This window comes from Streptopelia decaocto (genome assembly GCF_964273445.1).
Source record: "Streptopelia decaocto genome assembly, chromosome: 4".
Lineage (NCBI taxonomy): Eukaryota > Metazoa > Chordata > Aves > Columbiformes > Columbidae > Streptopelia > Streptopelia decaocto.
The window spans coordinates 53,960,951-53,976,985 of record NC_138658.1 but is presented as its reverse complement, the minus strand read 5'-3'; the positions used below and the strand labels follow the sequence as shown (position 1 = coordinate 53,976,985).

At 42.0% G+C, this 16,035-nt stretch overlaps 1 protein-coding gene across 1 annotated transcript; it reads right to left on the bottom strand.

The window, feature by feature from the left end:
* Positions 1–923: 923 nt before the first annotated feature.
* On the bottom strand, positions 924–15,669 carry UGDH (UDP-glucose 6-dehydrogenase). Its single transcript, XM_082050242.1, has 12 exons — positions 15,479–15,669; positions 14,594–14,762; positions 12,270–12,371; positions 10,627–10,827; positions 10,347–10,544; positions 9,706–9,853; positions 8,472–8,566; positions 5,831–5,961; positions 4,996–5,129; positions 3,766–3,857; positions 3,563–3,673; positions 924–2,173 (listed from the first exon to the last, which is right to left on the bottom strand). Exons 2-12 carry the CDS (start codon positions 14,753–14,755, stop codon positions 2,063–2,065), a joined length of 1,485 nt encoding a protein of 494 aa, XP_081906368.1. The 5' UTR covers positions 14,756–14,762; positions 15,479–15,669; the 3' UTR covers positions 924–2,062.
* Between the last annotated feature and the right edge of the window lie 366 nt (positions 15,670–16,035).

Here is a 16,035-nt window from a genome sequence, read left to right as displayed (position 1 = left end):
GGTCCCACACAGGCACTACAGTTATAGCTGGGTACAAGTTTCTGAAAAACAACTCAATCTTCTGAAGCCTCTGCTCACCCTCCCTGTGAAGACAAGCCCTGAAACAGTGCTGTGCTCCCCCTGAACATAGGTCAGGACAAGAGATCCTTCGAGCACAACTTGTCGGGACCCTCTTCTTAATCCCTAAGGAGAAACTACCAGCTTGCCCTCTCCAGCACTATGGGGGCAGAGGTAGTCAAGATATCTGCCTGCAAAGACAGGGTGACCCACCAGTTGGACTGTAATGCTTAAACACAGCTGTATCAAAGGGTCATCCCTGCTCTGTGGGTGTTGTATGAATTGGGAAGAAGAGATGGCATGATGAAAGATGACAATATGATTTCAAGCCTCCATAATTCCCACTCATTTTGTCTAGCTTCTGGTGCACTTCCCACCAAAGAATCTTATGATGGGACAAAAAGCCCAAGGCATGTTTGCCCTAAGTGTTGAGGGATTGCTGCACACTAAGTCTCTACATGGAAGCCATTAATGTGCAAAACTGGAAAGCATCTGGCTTAAGGATTATTAAGGATTATTATTTCAGTCAGATAACACCATCCTTAAATCTTTAAATAGCTGTCCTAAAGCTTAAATTTTATCTATATTTCTGTAGGTAGTTGTGATAATATAGCACTTGCTTCCAAGATGACACTGATCTTATGCTCTGTTTAACTACTGATATGGCATACCTGAAGGCACACCTGTTGAATTAATTCAGAATGTATTATGTGACTAGTTACAGGAAAATTCTCTAACATCCCAACACAACTATTATTTATCTGAGATACCTACGCCTTCTAGTCTGAAACCTGTTTATGACCATCCTTCTCTACCCTCCCCCCTCCATTTGACAACCCCATGCAACCAGTCAAACGCAAACTTCATCATCTCAAGGATTTTAATAGCACTGGCCAATTTCGAATAATAAAAACAAGTAGAAATAAAGTCATAGTAAAGGCAAAAATAACAAGATAACATAGGAAGTATTCATTCCTGCTAATTTAATGAGGTAGCAAGCTGACTAACTTATGGGGCTGAATTTTCATTTTCAATAATTTCTTAGCAGCAGAGAATAATTTTTGCAGATTCCTTAAGAAAGCTGCTTTCACATGAAGTACCTAAGCAGAAAGGAAGGAAAAAGATAACCATCAGGTAGCTTTGAAGCCAATATTTACTTTCTACTTGGACTGACACCAAATTAAGGTAATTCTGCTTAAATTCATTGTTCAAACAAGCAGAATGCTCCTCTGCTGAAGATGGGCTGTCTTGCTGTAACTTAGGAAAAACTTGCCCCAGGAATCTGATTAGATCGATAATTTATGTGGCTGCACATGGAATGTAGGCAAGACAACCAAAGAATCAAAAGTGAAGATCTGCCAAAGGATCAGTTTATAGCTGCTAGTACCCTGTTATTAATTACATGATCGATGCCTGCAGAACTATCTGGCCTCCCAACAGACATGGTTTAGACTGCATCAGTGCCCGTTGATCCCAGCCAGGATCAGGGCAGGATTGTTGCAGTTACCTCTGTTTTAGGGATCAACCCAAATCCTACCAAATTCACTTGGAGCTTCTCTTCCAACTTCAATTCCAGTTACAGCGAGCATTTAATTGGGCAAATTACCCCAAAAGCAAATGAAGACTCAGTGAGATCAAAATTCCTGATCACTGTCCATAACTGGACTAAAGTAAAAAGACGTTCTACTTTTGCTCTCATATCACTTGAAACATGTGAAGTGCAGTTTAGGAACATTTCTGGAAACAGAAGTCTGCAGTTTTAAGGTAACTTTTCCACTTAAAAGATGATTCATTATTAAAAACAGGTCTGTACCATCTTCAGTAACAAAAAAAAAAGCTATAAAAATAGAGATTTGAAAATAGACTGAATTCACATGTACTAGGTACCATTTATAGTGTAAAATTGGTTTTTAGTTTATGAAAAATATCTTTCCTTAAAAAAAAAGCACAGGCTTACAGTTATCACTAAGAAGGTCCACAGAATTCCTTCAGTACCTATTAAACATTATACTCTAGGCTTTTTGACAGGTGGGTCCTGCAGGCTGAATTTAGGAATTTCACATGAAGAAGCAAAAGGAATTCTTTTGGCTGACACCTTCTTCCCAATTGTTTCAATCTGAAAGAGAAAACACATTTAGGAAGTGAGTATGGCAAGCTAAACAAAATCCTGTAAGCCTATGAGGAATCCACAAACTAAAGCCAGGACTGTGACTACAATTCATTAACATTAGAATAATACAAGCCAGAAAGTGCAGTGTGCCCAGGGTTACAGTTTCTGGGACCGGAGTTGCAAAGAGCTTTTTTAAAAAATAGCCTTTCACAGGTGCCTGCTTTGCCTATTTAGAGCTGCATCTTGCCAATTTGAACATTCACGTGCCTCAGCTTCCACAGGGCTATCAGTACAAATATCGTAAAATATTTCTGGGTATTCAGAAAGAGTGGGTTTTACCTCCTTTGTCTAAAGGTTTATATCCAGTAAATCAGGATAGAAGCAGCTCTTCTCATCCTTAATGCAGTGGAATGTTTTTGAAACAGACTGTGAAAAGCTAAAAGCGGACAACTCTATACAAGAAAAAGTATGTCACAAAGCTGACACACATATAAGCCCAGTACTGCAAAATTCAAAGAGTGAGACAGGTTCCCCTAACTTTTAGGTCAGACTAACGTAAAAATCAGTAAGGACAGAACTTGTAGAACACAAAACACCAGCTAGTAAAATAGTTCAGGTGCCCAGGAAGTGAGGAGAGCTGTAACTTTCCTCTTAAGTAATACAGGTGAAATAGTTTAAATTACAAAGCATCAAAATACAAAATATCTTAAGTAATAAATTTAACAGAATTTTAATCAATATATTCTAGACATACACCAGGACTGACTGTTTAAACAACTCTTTTCAGAGTCTGCTGATGTAACCAGGTAGTTGTGTCAGCTCTATGTACCATATTTGCCAGTAACAGCCTCAACCGACTGGTTAAAACATTTTCTACAAACCTGTTCACGAACAGTGTAATAATCACGTGTAGTTTAAGCAGGGGAAAAATAGCAAGAGAGGAAGTCTATGGCCATTATTCAAGTAGAGACAGTACTCAGGAGTACACAGAATGAAACGAAACATCCATCTAATCTGGCTTGTAGATTTTGTTCTGATGGTCCCTAGCTGAGATGATTCTGTCAGATTATTCAGGCAATTCTAGTATTAGTCAAATTCTGTCTATGCTGTAAGTACTTCAAAGCATGTTTACACTGCTGAATGCTGATGGCATAGGCTGATGCAGCTTCAATTTTAACAGAGCATCAGTCTACAAGAACAGGAAGGTACAGGAGAAAGAGGAAAGCACTAGCAAAGAGGCTTAAGTACAGACAGTTTTAGATATAAATCCTCACTTGAAGAGTTTTGTTTTTTTTTTTTTCCCCCTTGTTTTTCCTCTGCAATGACTGAGTAGCAAGAGGCGACAGAGAGTAGAAGGAAAATAAATGCATGAATCAGCATCACCCAGCTGATTACCTGGAAGCCAATGACTTGTAGCTCATTGTGAAGATCATCTAGAACTCTCCTACCATCGAAGATAAATGCAGGCTTCAGCATCTTCTTATGAATACGTTCATAATCCAACTCCTGTAAAGGGCAATTAAAACAGATAGAACAGATAAATAGCATAACACTCCCGCTTTGTTTTTTTCAGTTTAATTTGAAGATAACATTTTTACCTTAAACATATCCCATTCAGTGCAAATTACAAGTGCATGAGCTCCATCACAGGCTTCATAAGGATCATTACTTATAGTGACCAACCGAGACACTGTAACGAAGGAAAATAAAATTTTGTTCTGCACACATCTTTAGTACCAACCTGGTGCACTCCTGGTGAACAAGTTGCATTCCTTGCCCTACTCAAACAAGGAGAGTTTCAGGTCACTCACCTAGAGATGCTTCCTGTCAAAGACATCTGTCGCTTTGATTTTACTTATTTAAGTGAAAGCAGCTTGTACCTGGCATCTGAATAGAGCCAGGGCACTTGATCGTTTAAGTTGAATTCAAATGCCTAACTTCAAACATTTAAAAGCATCTCTAGAATTAGAAGTTCAAATGCCAGCTCTCGCAGAGGTCACTGCCTGTACACAAGCAGCACACTGCAGTTGCTGTTTAACACTCAGTTCACAGTAGAAGACATTCACTTCTCACTAGGGGCTGCCTTCATCCTTTGACTGCCTCAGCAGCTGTCTAGAGGCAGCCCCCTCATTCCTGTCTAATTCAAGGGCATGTCAAATAATGTACAGCCTTCACTCTTCTTCACAGCTTGTTTTCCTCCATTCTCTTCACCTCTAGAAGCCCTGTCTATCCTTCTCTCCCTTCCCAATACGAAAACAAAAATCCCAAATAACTCCCTGCTCCTCCTCAATAAACTTCCAGTCATACAAGATTACTTTAAAGTTTTCTTGAATTTAAGGGAACAGATTAATTTGGAAGTTATATAGGGGAGGGGGAGAATGCCTTACAGTGAATTCCAGAAATATTTCTTTATTTCTACTTTACATATGCAAGCAAGAACTGAGGCAAGATAGGACTCAGGACACAAAGGAGCTGACAGAACAACACTAGTCTTTCCTACTTCTAGACATTCTTCTTTCTCTTCCTTTTAATTGAGCAGAGAAAGTTCTTTGTGTGTATTCAAATGAATATTTTTCAGAAGAAAAATATACAATAGTACAGAATTAGCATTTATCTATAAAGGCTATGGCGAAAGAGGCAAGAGTTACAGTAATCCTCTGTACTGTCAGCAGCTCTAATCCTCTAGTAAGTGTAGCCAACGGCACATCATTGCCATGGTGAAAATATGAAAGTGAGTTTATTTTGAGAATCAGCTGAGGGTTTTCTTCTTGGGGGGAGTGCAGGTATGAAGGGGGTGGCAAGAATAAGTATTACATGAGCATTCTTACCTTGGTTATCTTCTGAAACACCTGGATGTGAGAGGTCTAAGATGATTTGTTCCTTAGGTACTTTAGGATCATAGATATGGAGCTTTGCTCCTTCATCCATTAAATACTTGCTAATGTAGATACTGGATGACTCTCTAAGGAAGTGAATCAGAGAACCAGATAGCATGTTTTAAGTAACGAAAGCCTTCAAGTGTCATGATACACAATGCCAGAGCTTTTACACCAGCTCTACATTAAACACCTTAGTGGTAATCCGTGCCAGCAGCAAACTTGAAACTGAGGGATGCCAAGGAAAGTAATATGAAAAACAAATTTACATGTCTCTTGCTGAATCATACAAGAGAGATACTAAGCCTCAGGACTTCTATTGACTGTAATTAACAAGGCATCAATCACATAAGCATTCCCCACAAAGAGCAGTTAGGGAGAACTGTATTAAGTTTGAGCTTTACAGGAAAACAGAATTAACCACCTTTGAGAAAGAAAGCTGAAACTTGGGCTTCACATAGCAATTTGGAGTCAGTTGTAAAAAACACTCACATTCTTTCCTGTGGAGAATTGCTGGAAGGGCTCAAAATCTCTTATGCAAGTTAATATGGGCTAGAGTTACCTGCTCTAGCTTCTGAATGATTCAGGTACATTGTAGAGGTCAAGAATCAGTTGTCTCACCCATTTAAGAGAGACTAATGTTTGTTACAAGCCAATCCAGTCACAAGAGTTTAAGGGTCCCATATCTGATCTGGTTTTCTTAACACAATTCAATAGGGTGGTTTAGCAGCATAGGTGGCAACAAGTATAAGGAACCCACATTAATGAATTGAATTTGCTTTCTTACCTTGTGTCCCCAGTATCCTTTTTGAATGCAAACCCCAAAATAGCAATCTTCTTATCAGTGACAGTATTGAACAAGCTGTCAATAATCCGGGAAGCAAATCTTCTTCTCTGATAATCATTCATGTCTATTACCTGAAATTATATAAAACATTATGGTACATAAGGCTTCCCCACCTAGACAATGTTCACCATGGACTGGAAAGAACTATACGTCCCTCTTGATTTTTAAGGTATTTTCAACCTGAAGTGAGAATTAACAGCAGCAGTCTATGGAACATAAGGTATGAACTAAACAGTACAATGATATTGCTGAACCAGGTTTATTTGAAGAGAAGAAATAAAAGCAGTGTGATTTATGCAATTTAACAGGGTGGTGATGTGTAATGTAAAACAGGTGACAAGGTAAAAGGGACACATATATTTCTTCAGGTGTTTTCAAGTGAATAAGACTTCAGTGTCGGAGACCTCTGTCCTCTGTAAAGGCCAGAGAGGATAAGAGTTAGGATTCTGGAGCTGCTCTGATCAGCATGTCCTCCAGAACTTGCATCCTGTCCTTCAGACTTGTCTGAGGTCTCCCATGAGTGTGCCCTGGGATAAGCTGCTGACAGTGCAGTGCTCAGGCCACAAAGAAGGGGTTCACGCAGTTGCTTATACAGGTGTGTGCATTACATGAGGACTTGACCAACATGGGCTGGGGCAGGTAGACCTTTGCAAGATGACAGTGCTCTCAGGAAGCAGAACGTGCATGTAAGGGGTTGTACTACATGAACACTGTACTCTTCACCTTATCCTAACCCTGCAGCAGCTGTTCTTACTATCCTGTTTGTCCACAACTTAATAAGTCACATAGAAACACTGCAAAATATTGCTCTTAAAACAGAACAAGAGCACACAAAAGCATTAAAAGCACTTTAAACTAGTTTGCTTACATTAACAATGCAACCTTTTAGGCTTTTGTTAAATAAAAAAACACCTCCACACAGAGCAAATCATAAGTGTTCCTATGCCTCTGAGTTGCTAAGATACCAAGTGGGTTACATTTTGAGAAAGACCCTTGTGATCTCAAAGACAGAGAACCAAAGCAATTTGGCTTTTTTGTTGTTGTTGTTTGGGTTTGTTTGTTTTTCCCAAGATAGTATTAACTTTTCCTTATTCATCAGATTATCACTGAGGTAACATGGTTAGTTCCTGCAGCTCCAGGGATTATCAGTTGTCTGCTCACATTTTACATTGAGTAAAAGCAGTAGTTCTTGAAGCAAATATCAAAACCTCTGGCTCTCTCTTTCCTGCTGTGCCAACGCATCCAAGTCCCACACAAGGTTCATGCAGTATGTTAGTCTCACTTCACTGATGGGATTGCAAGCATCTCATTCGGGGACTAGGCTATCCTAATGAAGTACATTTTTCAGGAAGATGTCAATCTGAACCTCTTGAGGCAGACAACATAAAACCCAGATCTTCCTTGTCCCAAGCAATTAATGTAAGAGTTATTGTTAGAAGCAAGTAACTAGGCTGCTGTCTAGCCCCTGGCTGAAGGTTTAAACTATCTGAACAGGATGTAGAAAACAACTGGCCATCACACGGTAAGAAGCTGACAAAAGTTACAGATAGCACTGTGAAGGATGACAGAGTTTTGAAGTAGTTATATAGGAATTATGAGTGAGATCCAGCCGAGCTTCAGACAATTGGAAGGGAGTATGAGGGGCCTTTGGGGGAACAGAACCCGGTCAAGCCAATAGAGCCTAAGTAACCCCACTGACAGTAGCACACAACCATGATGATGTAGGTAACGGTTTAAGAAATATTGGACTTCAGTACAGATGTGGCACAAATGACCAATAATGGAAATAATCATGGGAAGGCTGTTAATTTAGCAGCAGACCAGGATGGAGAAAAGTGAGGGGGGAAAAAGGCTAGCCAAAAAGACGACTGAAAATAAGAAAAGCTGCTAATAATGTAGGCAAATCATGTGCTTGGTATTCTGGGGGCATCTGCTAGGCAGCCTTGTATTTCATTCAGACAATAAACCAAATCTGTTCTTCTGACCATATAACATATGTCTAAGCTGCTTCCTCAGTCAGCACTGGGAAGAGGGGTGAGATGCCTTCACTGCTAATAGAAAAACACTTGCTAGTACAGACTGAGCATCCTGGTATTGCTGCATTGGTGCTAAGCCTGAAAGCATCCACAACTTCCTAATCATTCTTAACATTAACCAGGGAACAGCAGCAACCATGTTTATTTAAAAGAACAGCAAGTTTTGCTGAGTTCTTTCAGAAAAAGGAACTGTAAAAGTAGACCCTGAAGAAAAGATCATAAGCTCTCAAAGTGGACAGAGATAAAGTGCAAAAAGAAGACTTACTTGTACTTCACATTTTCTACTGCTACTTCTAAACAACTTCCCAGTCCACTTGATCCAAACAACCTAATTCACCTCAAAAAAGCCTAAGCACCCATGAATATGAAATGCAAGTGTTAGGCCAAGGGCCCTAAAATGTAAACATGATCAACATTAAGGTACCTGTTCCTTAAAGTAGGAACACATTACATGGAGACGGTGCTCAAAAGCACAATGCCTGAAAAGCTGAGTGCTGATAAAACATCACCCCATCAAAAAAAAAAAAATAGTGGAGAACTTGTACCTGTTGCCAGTAGCGGGCTACTTCAGGTAAGTTCAGTGCCTCACAGAGGTACACTAAATTCAAGACATCCTTCTGAAAACAGCTACCTCCAAACCCTGAAAAAGAAAGTGGTTATTTTACAAGTGACTAAGGTACTACTCAAACCCAGTCTTTGGGCTCAAATAGTTTTAGGCAATCATTTACATAGTCAGCATTATATTTTTTCCCAGTATTTCACTGATAGCAAATGAAAACCTTAAGGATCTCTCAAAATCCAACTCCTGGACCTAACAGTCAGTTACAGAAGCCCTGAAATCTGCTTCAGGTCCCACTAAAGTTTTAATCCAGTCCCAGGCCCCTAGTTTTTTTTATTAAAAGTGGGTGGAGAAGCTCCTGGGTTTGCTCTCCCCCTGCCTTGGTATTTAGATGAATATTTCTCAGAACATAAAACGTTAAGATTAGGTTCTTCCCTCCCCCACTAAATGGATATCTAATAATTGCCAAGAACCAAAAGATCACCACAGCTGACTAAGGGAGAACTGAGACAATTAGAGAGATCCTTGACCCCTAGAACTTTGCTTAGAGTCCAAGAGGAACACATTGTACAAGAAATTTTGGTAATGTAATTGCTATCTACTTTTTACTTTTGCATAGGCTCTAGGAGAAGTTATATTCAATAAGGTTATTTCAAAGTCATACATCTTGCTAGCATGAAGAGTATAGCCATAACTACATAACAATGGGCTTTAGTCTTGTTATGCAAGTTTCAAAGTTTGTTGCACTGATCGCCACTTTATCACATCTTAGTCTCTGGTAAATCTAAACTGAATTCATCACAAATTGGAAGTTCCCATCACACATTCTTATCTAGAGGCATCTTCCTCACACCACTGGCAGCAACTGCCAAACAAAACCACAGCAGTTATAACTGGGAAGACATCTTGGAGAGCACTGTCATCAGTGATGCTTCAGAAAAATGAAGTTGCATCTCTTCCTTCCAATGTTCCAGGCAGGATAAAGCATGCACTCTGAACTCTCAGATTTCAGACTGCCAGGGTCTAGAGCAACCCCAGTCCTAGACATTTTACCAGAAAACAAGTGACTTATGCTACTGCTTTACAGCAATTTTTTCACACACTCATGCTGTAGAAGGTTTTAGACTATCAGATCACTTAATTCAAAACACTACTAGTAGACCTACTGCACTATTAAACAGAAGCCCAGAAAGGGGGGAAAAAAAGGAATTTTTGTTTACCAACACTGGCTTTGAGAAACTTGTTTCCAATTCTTTGGTCTGTTCCAATAGCTCTTGCTACTTCTTCAACATCTGCTCCTGTAGCTTCACACAGAGCACTGATTGAGTTAATGCTGCTGATTCTTTGGGCAAGGAAAGCATTAGCTGCCTGTAAATAAATTAAAAAGAGAACTTTATTCTTCCAGAAACCATGATGCCCCCAGATGAAAGGGGACTATTACTGGAAGGATTACTTTAGCATCTAAAGTAACTCTGAGTTACAAAATGGTTAATATAACTAGTATAATACATAAATTCCAGTTAATGGGATCTAAGCAAAATAATGAAATGCTTAACTTGCAGAGCCTGAAATGTTTTATGATGGTAACCAGTTTCTGCACCACTGGAGGTTTCCACTTAGTAATAAATAACACAGCAATAAAAGTGAAAAAAGGATTTCATAGAAAGTTGATATAATCTATTAGCTCAGCTGAGATAATTGGAAAGGATTAATGCCCTTTGACAGATACTGGGTCTTCCCAACCTCGCCTGTTTTTCCTAACTGCATCTGCATCACTCAGTGTCAGAGAACTTCTGCTTCTGAGCTTTGTCTCATTTACTCCTTTTGCTCATTGCAGACAACAGCAGTGAGTAACACTGACCAGTTTAGAAAGTTCTGATGACCAGGTATTGGTTGTGAGAATTTTTTCTCTGGGCACCCAGTGCTCATAAACAGCACAAAGAGCACGAACAGCCTTCTGTCCCTCTGGAGAATCATCTCCACCGATAAGCACTCTGTCTGGGTTCTTCAGGTCCTTGATGGCTGTTCCTTCTGCGAGGAACTCTGGGTTAGACAGCACCTACAGGCACAGAAACAAAGAACAGATAAAAGCCAAAAGCAACAACCAGCCTTTAAATACACAACTCAAAGATTATGCTTACCTGCAAATCCAAGTTAGGCTTAGTATTAGCATCAAATATTCGACGAATGCTCTCCGCAGCACGTACTGGAACTGTGCTTTTCTCAGTGACAATTTTATAGCCATTCGAATTTTGTACAATGCGCCTGGCACAAGCTTCAATGTATTTCAAATCAGCTGCTCGACCTTTTCCCATCCCATAGGTCTTTGTTGGAGTGTTAACCTAGTTACAAACACACAGAGGGGCAAGAAATGTTACAGGTCTCTTAACAATTTCACCTTGCCAGTAGCTCATGTGTTAAGAATGACAGACATTTACCTTCCCAAAGTCCAGCTTGCTTCTACCCCAGAATTATTCTAGTTACCCTATCAGATGAACAGCTATTAGCTTTCTGAATTACCCATTTTGTCTTCTAAAGAAAGCTCATTGGCCACTGTTCAAATAGAATTTAAACAAGAGCCATTCACAGCAGCTCTGTGGGCCATGGTGAAACTTAGTCCTTATTCTGACAACACCAGTAATTTCTTCACTATTACAGCCAGCCACCTTTTGTTTCCTGTCCCACATCAGGAGTGCAAAAATTCACATTGTAAGGACCTTGCAGCTAGTAAGGCAGTTATGGTTTAAACCCATTCCGCAGTGAAACCTAAGTGTACAGCTGTTGAAAAACTGCTACACTGAATTACACAAAAAAGGTAACATGAGGGAAAACACATCATTTAGATTAAGACAGAGTACCCTTTTCATTACAAACTGAAATAAGAAATGGCAACAATATTTAAAGCACAACAGCATGGTTTAAGCCAAGGATGGGTGGCAATATATAGCCTGCATTAGTGGCAGTCATCCAGCCAAACAGCATTCATTTTAGACTTAACGAATGGAGAAAAATACTATCTGAAAGAGAGCTCTGCACTGAGGTGCCCTAACAAAGAAGAGCTCTGAAGAAAAGAAGACACAAGTAACACAAAACTCAATTGTGGCCTACCAAGATGAACAGCAGGGTTGTTTGGGGTTTTTTTTGTTTTTGTTTTGTTGTTGTTGTGGGTTTTTTTTTTGTTTTGTTTTGTTTTTGTTGGTTGTTTTTTTTTGATTTTGCATTAGGAACAACCTTCTGGATTACAAAAGGTCACACTGCTTATGTTTGACAGAATCTTCTTCCTAGTGATGTCAACAACAGCTAGAAAATACTAAAGCCAGCCCCTCTTCCATTAATACATTGATTTTTAAAAGCTTCTAGAAATAAATAATCTTCGTAACCCAATAATCAGTCTATGATTTTGCATCCCCTTCTAGGAACTCTGTCAACATTATTGAAGTCCCATGGATTTCAGTAGTACACTGCAATCACAGATTTGCTCTAAGACCCCATATCTCTAACCAAGCTAAACATCAACCTCACCATTTTGACTTAGAGCTTGTTAACTTGTCAAACATTCTAGTGGCTACAAGAAACAGATTAGAATGAAATAAAAAGCTTACTTAACTTTTTTCCCACAGTACACAGAAAGACAAGGGGAAAATTGTAACACACTGACATGACATTGCTAACTGAATTTATATGACAAAACAAAGGCCTCGTCCTAACATTAGAGCAACATAATGATTTGATAAGAAAGAACAAAGAAAAGACAAACACAACCACCTTGTCCACTCAAACTTACAGAAATAAATACAAGATCAGCTTCTCTAATGGCATCATCAATACTGGTGGAAAAGAAGAGATTTCTTCCTCGACAGGATTCCACCACTTCTTTTAACCCTGGCTGAAAAGAGCAGAAAAAAAAAAATAGCAGTTAAGGTTAATGCAGGTTTTCAGTCTCCCAGATAGAAAGTAAAGCTTCCGTAGATTTACATAGTGGAGAAAAAGCCCTTTCTTATTGAAAACACCCAAAATGATGTTTCTAAACTTTCAGCCACACTGAGTTATTCGCACAACCAGATTTTAGGCCCCAGTTATTCTCACGCTCAATCCTGTTACCATGAGCAACAGTTAAAGAAACACCCATTGCATGATGTCAGGTAGATTCAAGAAGTAAAGTCTTACAGCATTCCCCAGGCTGCAAACAAAAAGGCGGTCCAAACTTCCCTTTTGTCTCAGCTACACATTCCATGACCCCTCAGCATCACATCTAAAACCTATTCATCACAAAAAAACCACAAACACTACCACAAAGAAGTCTTCCACCAAATTAGCAAGCCCAGATCCAGCGAAAGAAAGGCAGTGGTGACGCACAGGAGATAAAGACCACTCCTTTTGGCAACCAGTTGCATTTGGACCACACTAAACTAATCATAGCACCACACCCACAGCACAGATGAATCACAGGGACAATTCAGTTATATTCTTTATAGCAGATATTCTAAATACTATGCCACAACACTTTCCCTTCCCTTAACACTTCCACACAGACAAGAGGAGCAGGAGGCCATTGTGTACAGGAACAATCTTCTTTATTAGAACGATCTACAAAATGATTGAACTAAAACATCACTGTCATAGATAAAAGAAAAACACATTGTAACCTGGCAATTTGAGACACCTATCATGACATGAAATGTTTGATTACATGCCAGAAAGGCAAAAGTTCATTGGAAGGAGAGAGAGGAAAAAGAAGCAGCTTTCTTATGCAAGACATTTTTGCTGTCTCGCTTTACAGCAAATACCTACTTAAAAGGAAAACAAAGGTCACCACAGGCAGAATAACATGTATGACAACCCATCACATCACCACATGTTCCACCTATGGTGTTACTGGGATGCAAACAGAAAGGCAGCCCACCGGACTATTTCTGACACTGGAAAGAAAAAAACCTAAAACAAAAAATACAAAAAACCACACTGTGCAATGACTCAATTTCACAACTGCCTGAACCAATTCTTGGCAGTTTTTGTACATTCTTTGTAAGCAAAGGACACCATTCCAGGAAACAGATGTTGTGAGTTTGTTTTTTTAAAAAACATGCCAAGACTAGCTCTGCTTTAACTAACTCAGTCTAAGGGTTTATAGAAGACAAGTACTTGCTTTCGTGACCTTTCGTCTCACCCGCTAATCTGAGCATTATACACACCTTCCTTTGAATATGTATGACAAAGGACATCTATTCATCTTCATTTAAAGAGTCACAATGTATGTTTAGTTTTAAGAGAGGAAAAAAAAAATACATTAGTGTTACAGCAGAAACAGGATTCAGAAGACTTCTTACAACAAGACAGTAACTGTTAGTACCAGGCAACATGCCTTGTCTTTGGGAGACAAGTGAAGATACGTTTTCATTCTCACTAAAGAAAATAATTTGAACCTAGAAAAGCTATATTTCATGAAAGAATGAAAAACAGATCTACTCTTTAAGGGTGAAAAAGAGAGAAAAATAACAAGGGCTAAGAGACGCAAAATAGAAAAACTGCTTTATGTATATCTCCCAATTGAAGTAATTCTGTAATGAAGGAGTGACAGTGTGATACATTTAAAATATTTTTTGTCTGGCCTAGTCTTCCCAGATGAGACTGGAGGTTTACGATACATGTAAATGAGGAATGACTGTCCGCATCTTACAACATGGTTAAGATGGACAACACAGATTGGATTTTGGCAGTATTCATAATGGGAATAAATCTTGTATTCATATTGTGCTACAACACAGCAGATAATATTTATAACTGAGTAAGAGGACCATGTTATGATTAAATTGGGTCCCAAAAGAAAGTCAACATGATTTAGCACAACTCACTATAAATACATTTTTACTTACTAAACCTTTCATATATAATCCTTAAATACCTGGTGGCACCAGACATACTAAGTTATTTCAAGAATCTGGTTTAATGAGCAGTAGTGACAAGCAGCTGTCTCAGAATACTCTTTTTGAAGGACATCACTGTGCTATACTTATCAGGCTTCAGAAATGGGCCCTATGGAAATGCCATGTGGTGGGAGGGAAGTAAATGCAACGTTGGCTGGAAAAGACAGCAGCAAGACATGTTTACCTCATAGATCGGGAGCGCATCTGAATTCCAGGCATTGATTCTGGCCTCATTGACATCCACAACAGTGACTTTGATATTGGGACACATCTGTGCAATAACACTACAGGTTGGCCCACCAACATAACCAGCACCGATGCAGCAGATCTTCTTAATTTCAAACATGATTGATCTAGGAAGAGGAGGGGGTGGGGAGGAAGAGAATAAGGAGTTATACATTAGAACACCGGCCAACAATTCATGGAAATATGAGAGAACTAATGACTTGAGATTGTATTGTGTTGCCACAGAGAGGAACATTTTCTTACAGCTGATCTCCCGCCCCGCAGTGACTCTCTCGCCCGGGAGGCTCTGGAGCTGCCCCAGGGGAGCGCCGGCACACGCGGCCCCGCAGCCTGCCGGCGTAAATACCGCCCCACGGGCCGCGGAACCGTCGGTGCCCCGGCGGAGGAGCAGAGCCCGCCGCTGCCGGCAGCGCGCAGGGCCAGACCCCGGCGGGCAGGGCCGCGCCAGGCCGCGATCGGCTGGGACCCCCGCGCCGCGCCCCCGCCCCGTCCCCGCAGCCCCTCGGCCGGGAGAGGCGCAGTCAGCGCCGAGGCCGCAGTCAGCGCCGAGGCCGCAGCCACCGCCTCCTTCCCGGTGGAAGGAGCCGACCGGGAAGCGGCCCCGCTCCCCTCCGGGCGGCTCGGGCCGGGGCCGACCCCCGCGGACTCCATCCCCGGAGCCCAGTGAAAGGTTCCCGCCGGCCGCGGCTGAGGGCGGCTCCCCGACCGCAATTCGGCCCCGGGGCAGGGGAGGGCGGCAGCTGGCGGGAAAGGCCGCCACCGCCCCAGGGAAGGCAGCACGGGAACCCGCGGCCGGCACCGAAGCCGCATCCCGGGGACTTACTGCGGGCGGGCGCGGATCGAGCGGGAGGGCTGCGGAGAGGATGCTCGGCGAGCTCAGGGTAACACCCCACTACGAGCCGAGCGGCGGCGGCTATTTAAAGGGCCGCCGCGGGGCTGAGGCGGCTGCTTCATCCCGGGCACGGCGGGCGAGGCCGCCCCCGGCTCCTCCCTTCCCCGGGGGCCGGCGCACAGCTCGCCCGCCCTTCCCGCCGCCGGCGAATGGGCGCGGGACACCTCAGGCGCCGGCCCGCCCGCCACCGCACGGCTGGCTGAGGGGCCGCAGGGTCCCCGGGCCCGGCTGGGGTCTCCGCGGCCTGGCCTCGGGGCCGGGCTGGGCTGGGCTGGGCGGGCCTCCCCGCAGCGGCTTCCCCTCAGCCTTGACAGGGGAGAGCGGCGCCTCCCGGGGCGCTCCCCAGCCGGGCGGGACCGCGCCTCCGGCGGCCCCTTTCCCCGCGGGTCAGTCCGGCCGTGTTTTACACCTCATTCCGCTTGATGGGTTTTGGTTTTTTTTGCGTCACGGCGGCTGGACTGATGGCTGGTCTCGCTGCCTCTTTCTGG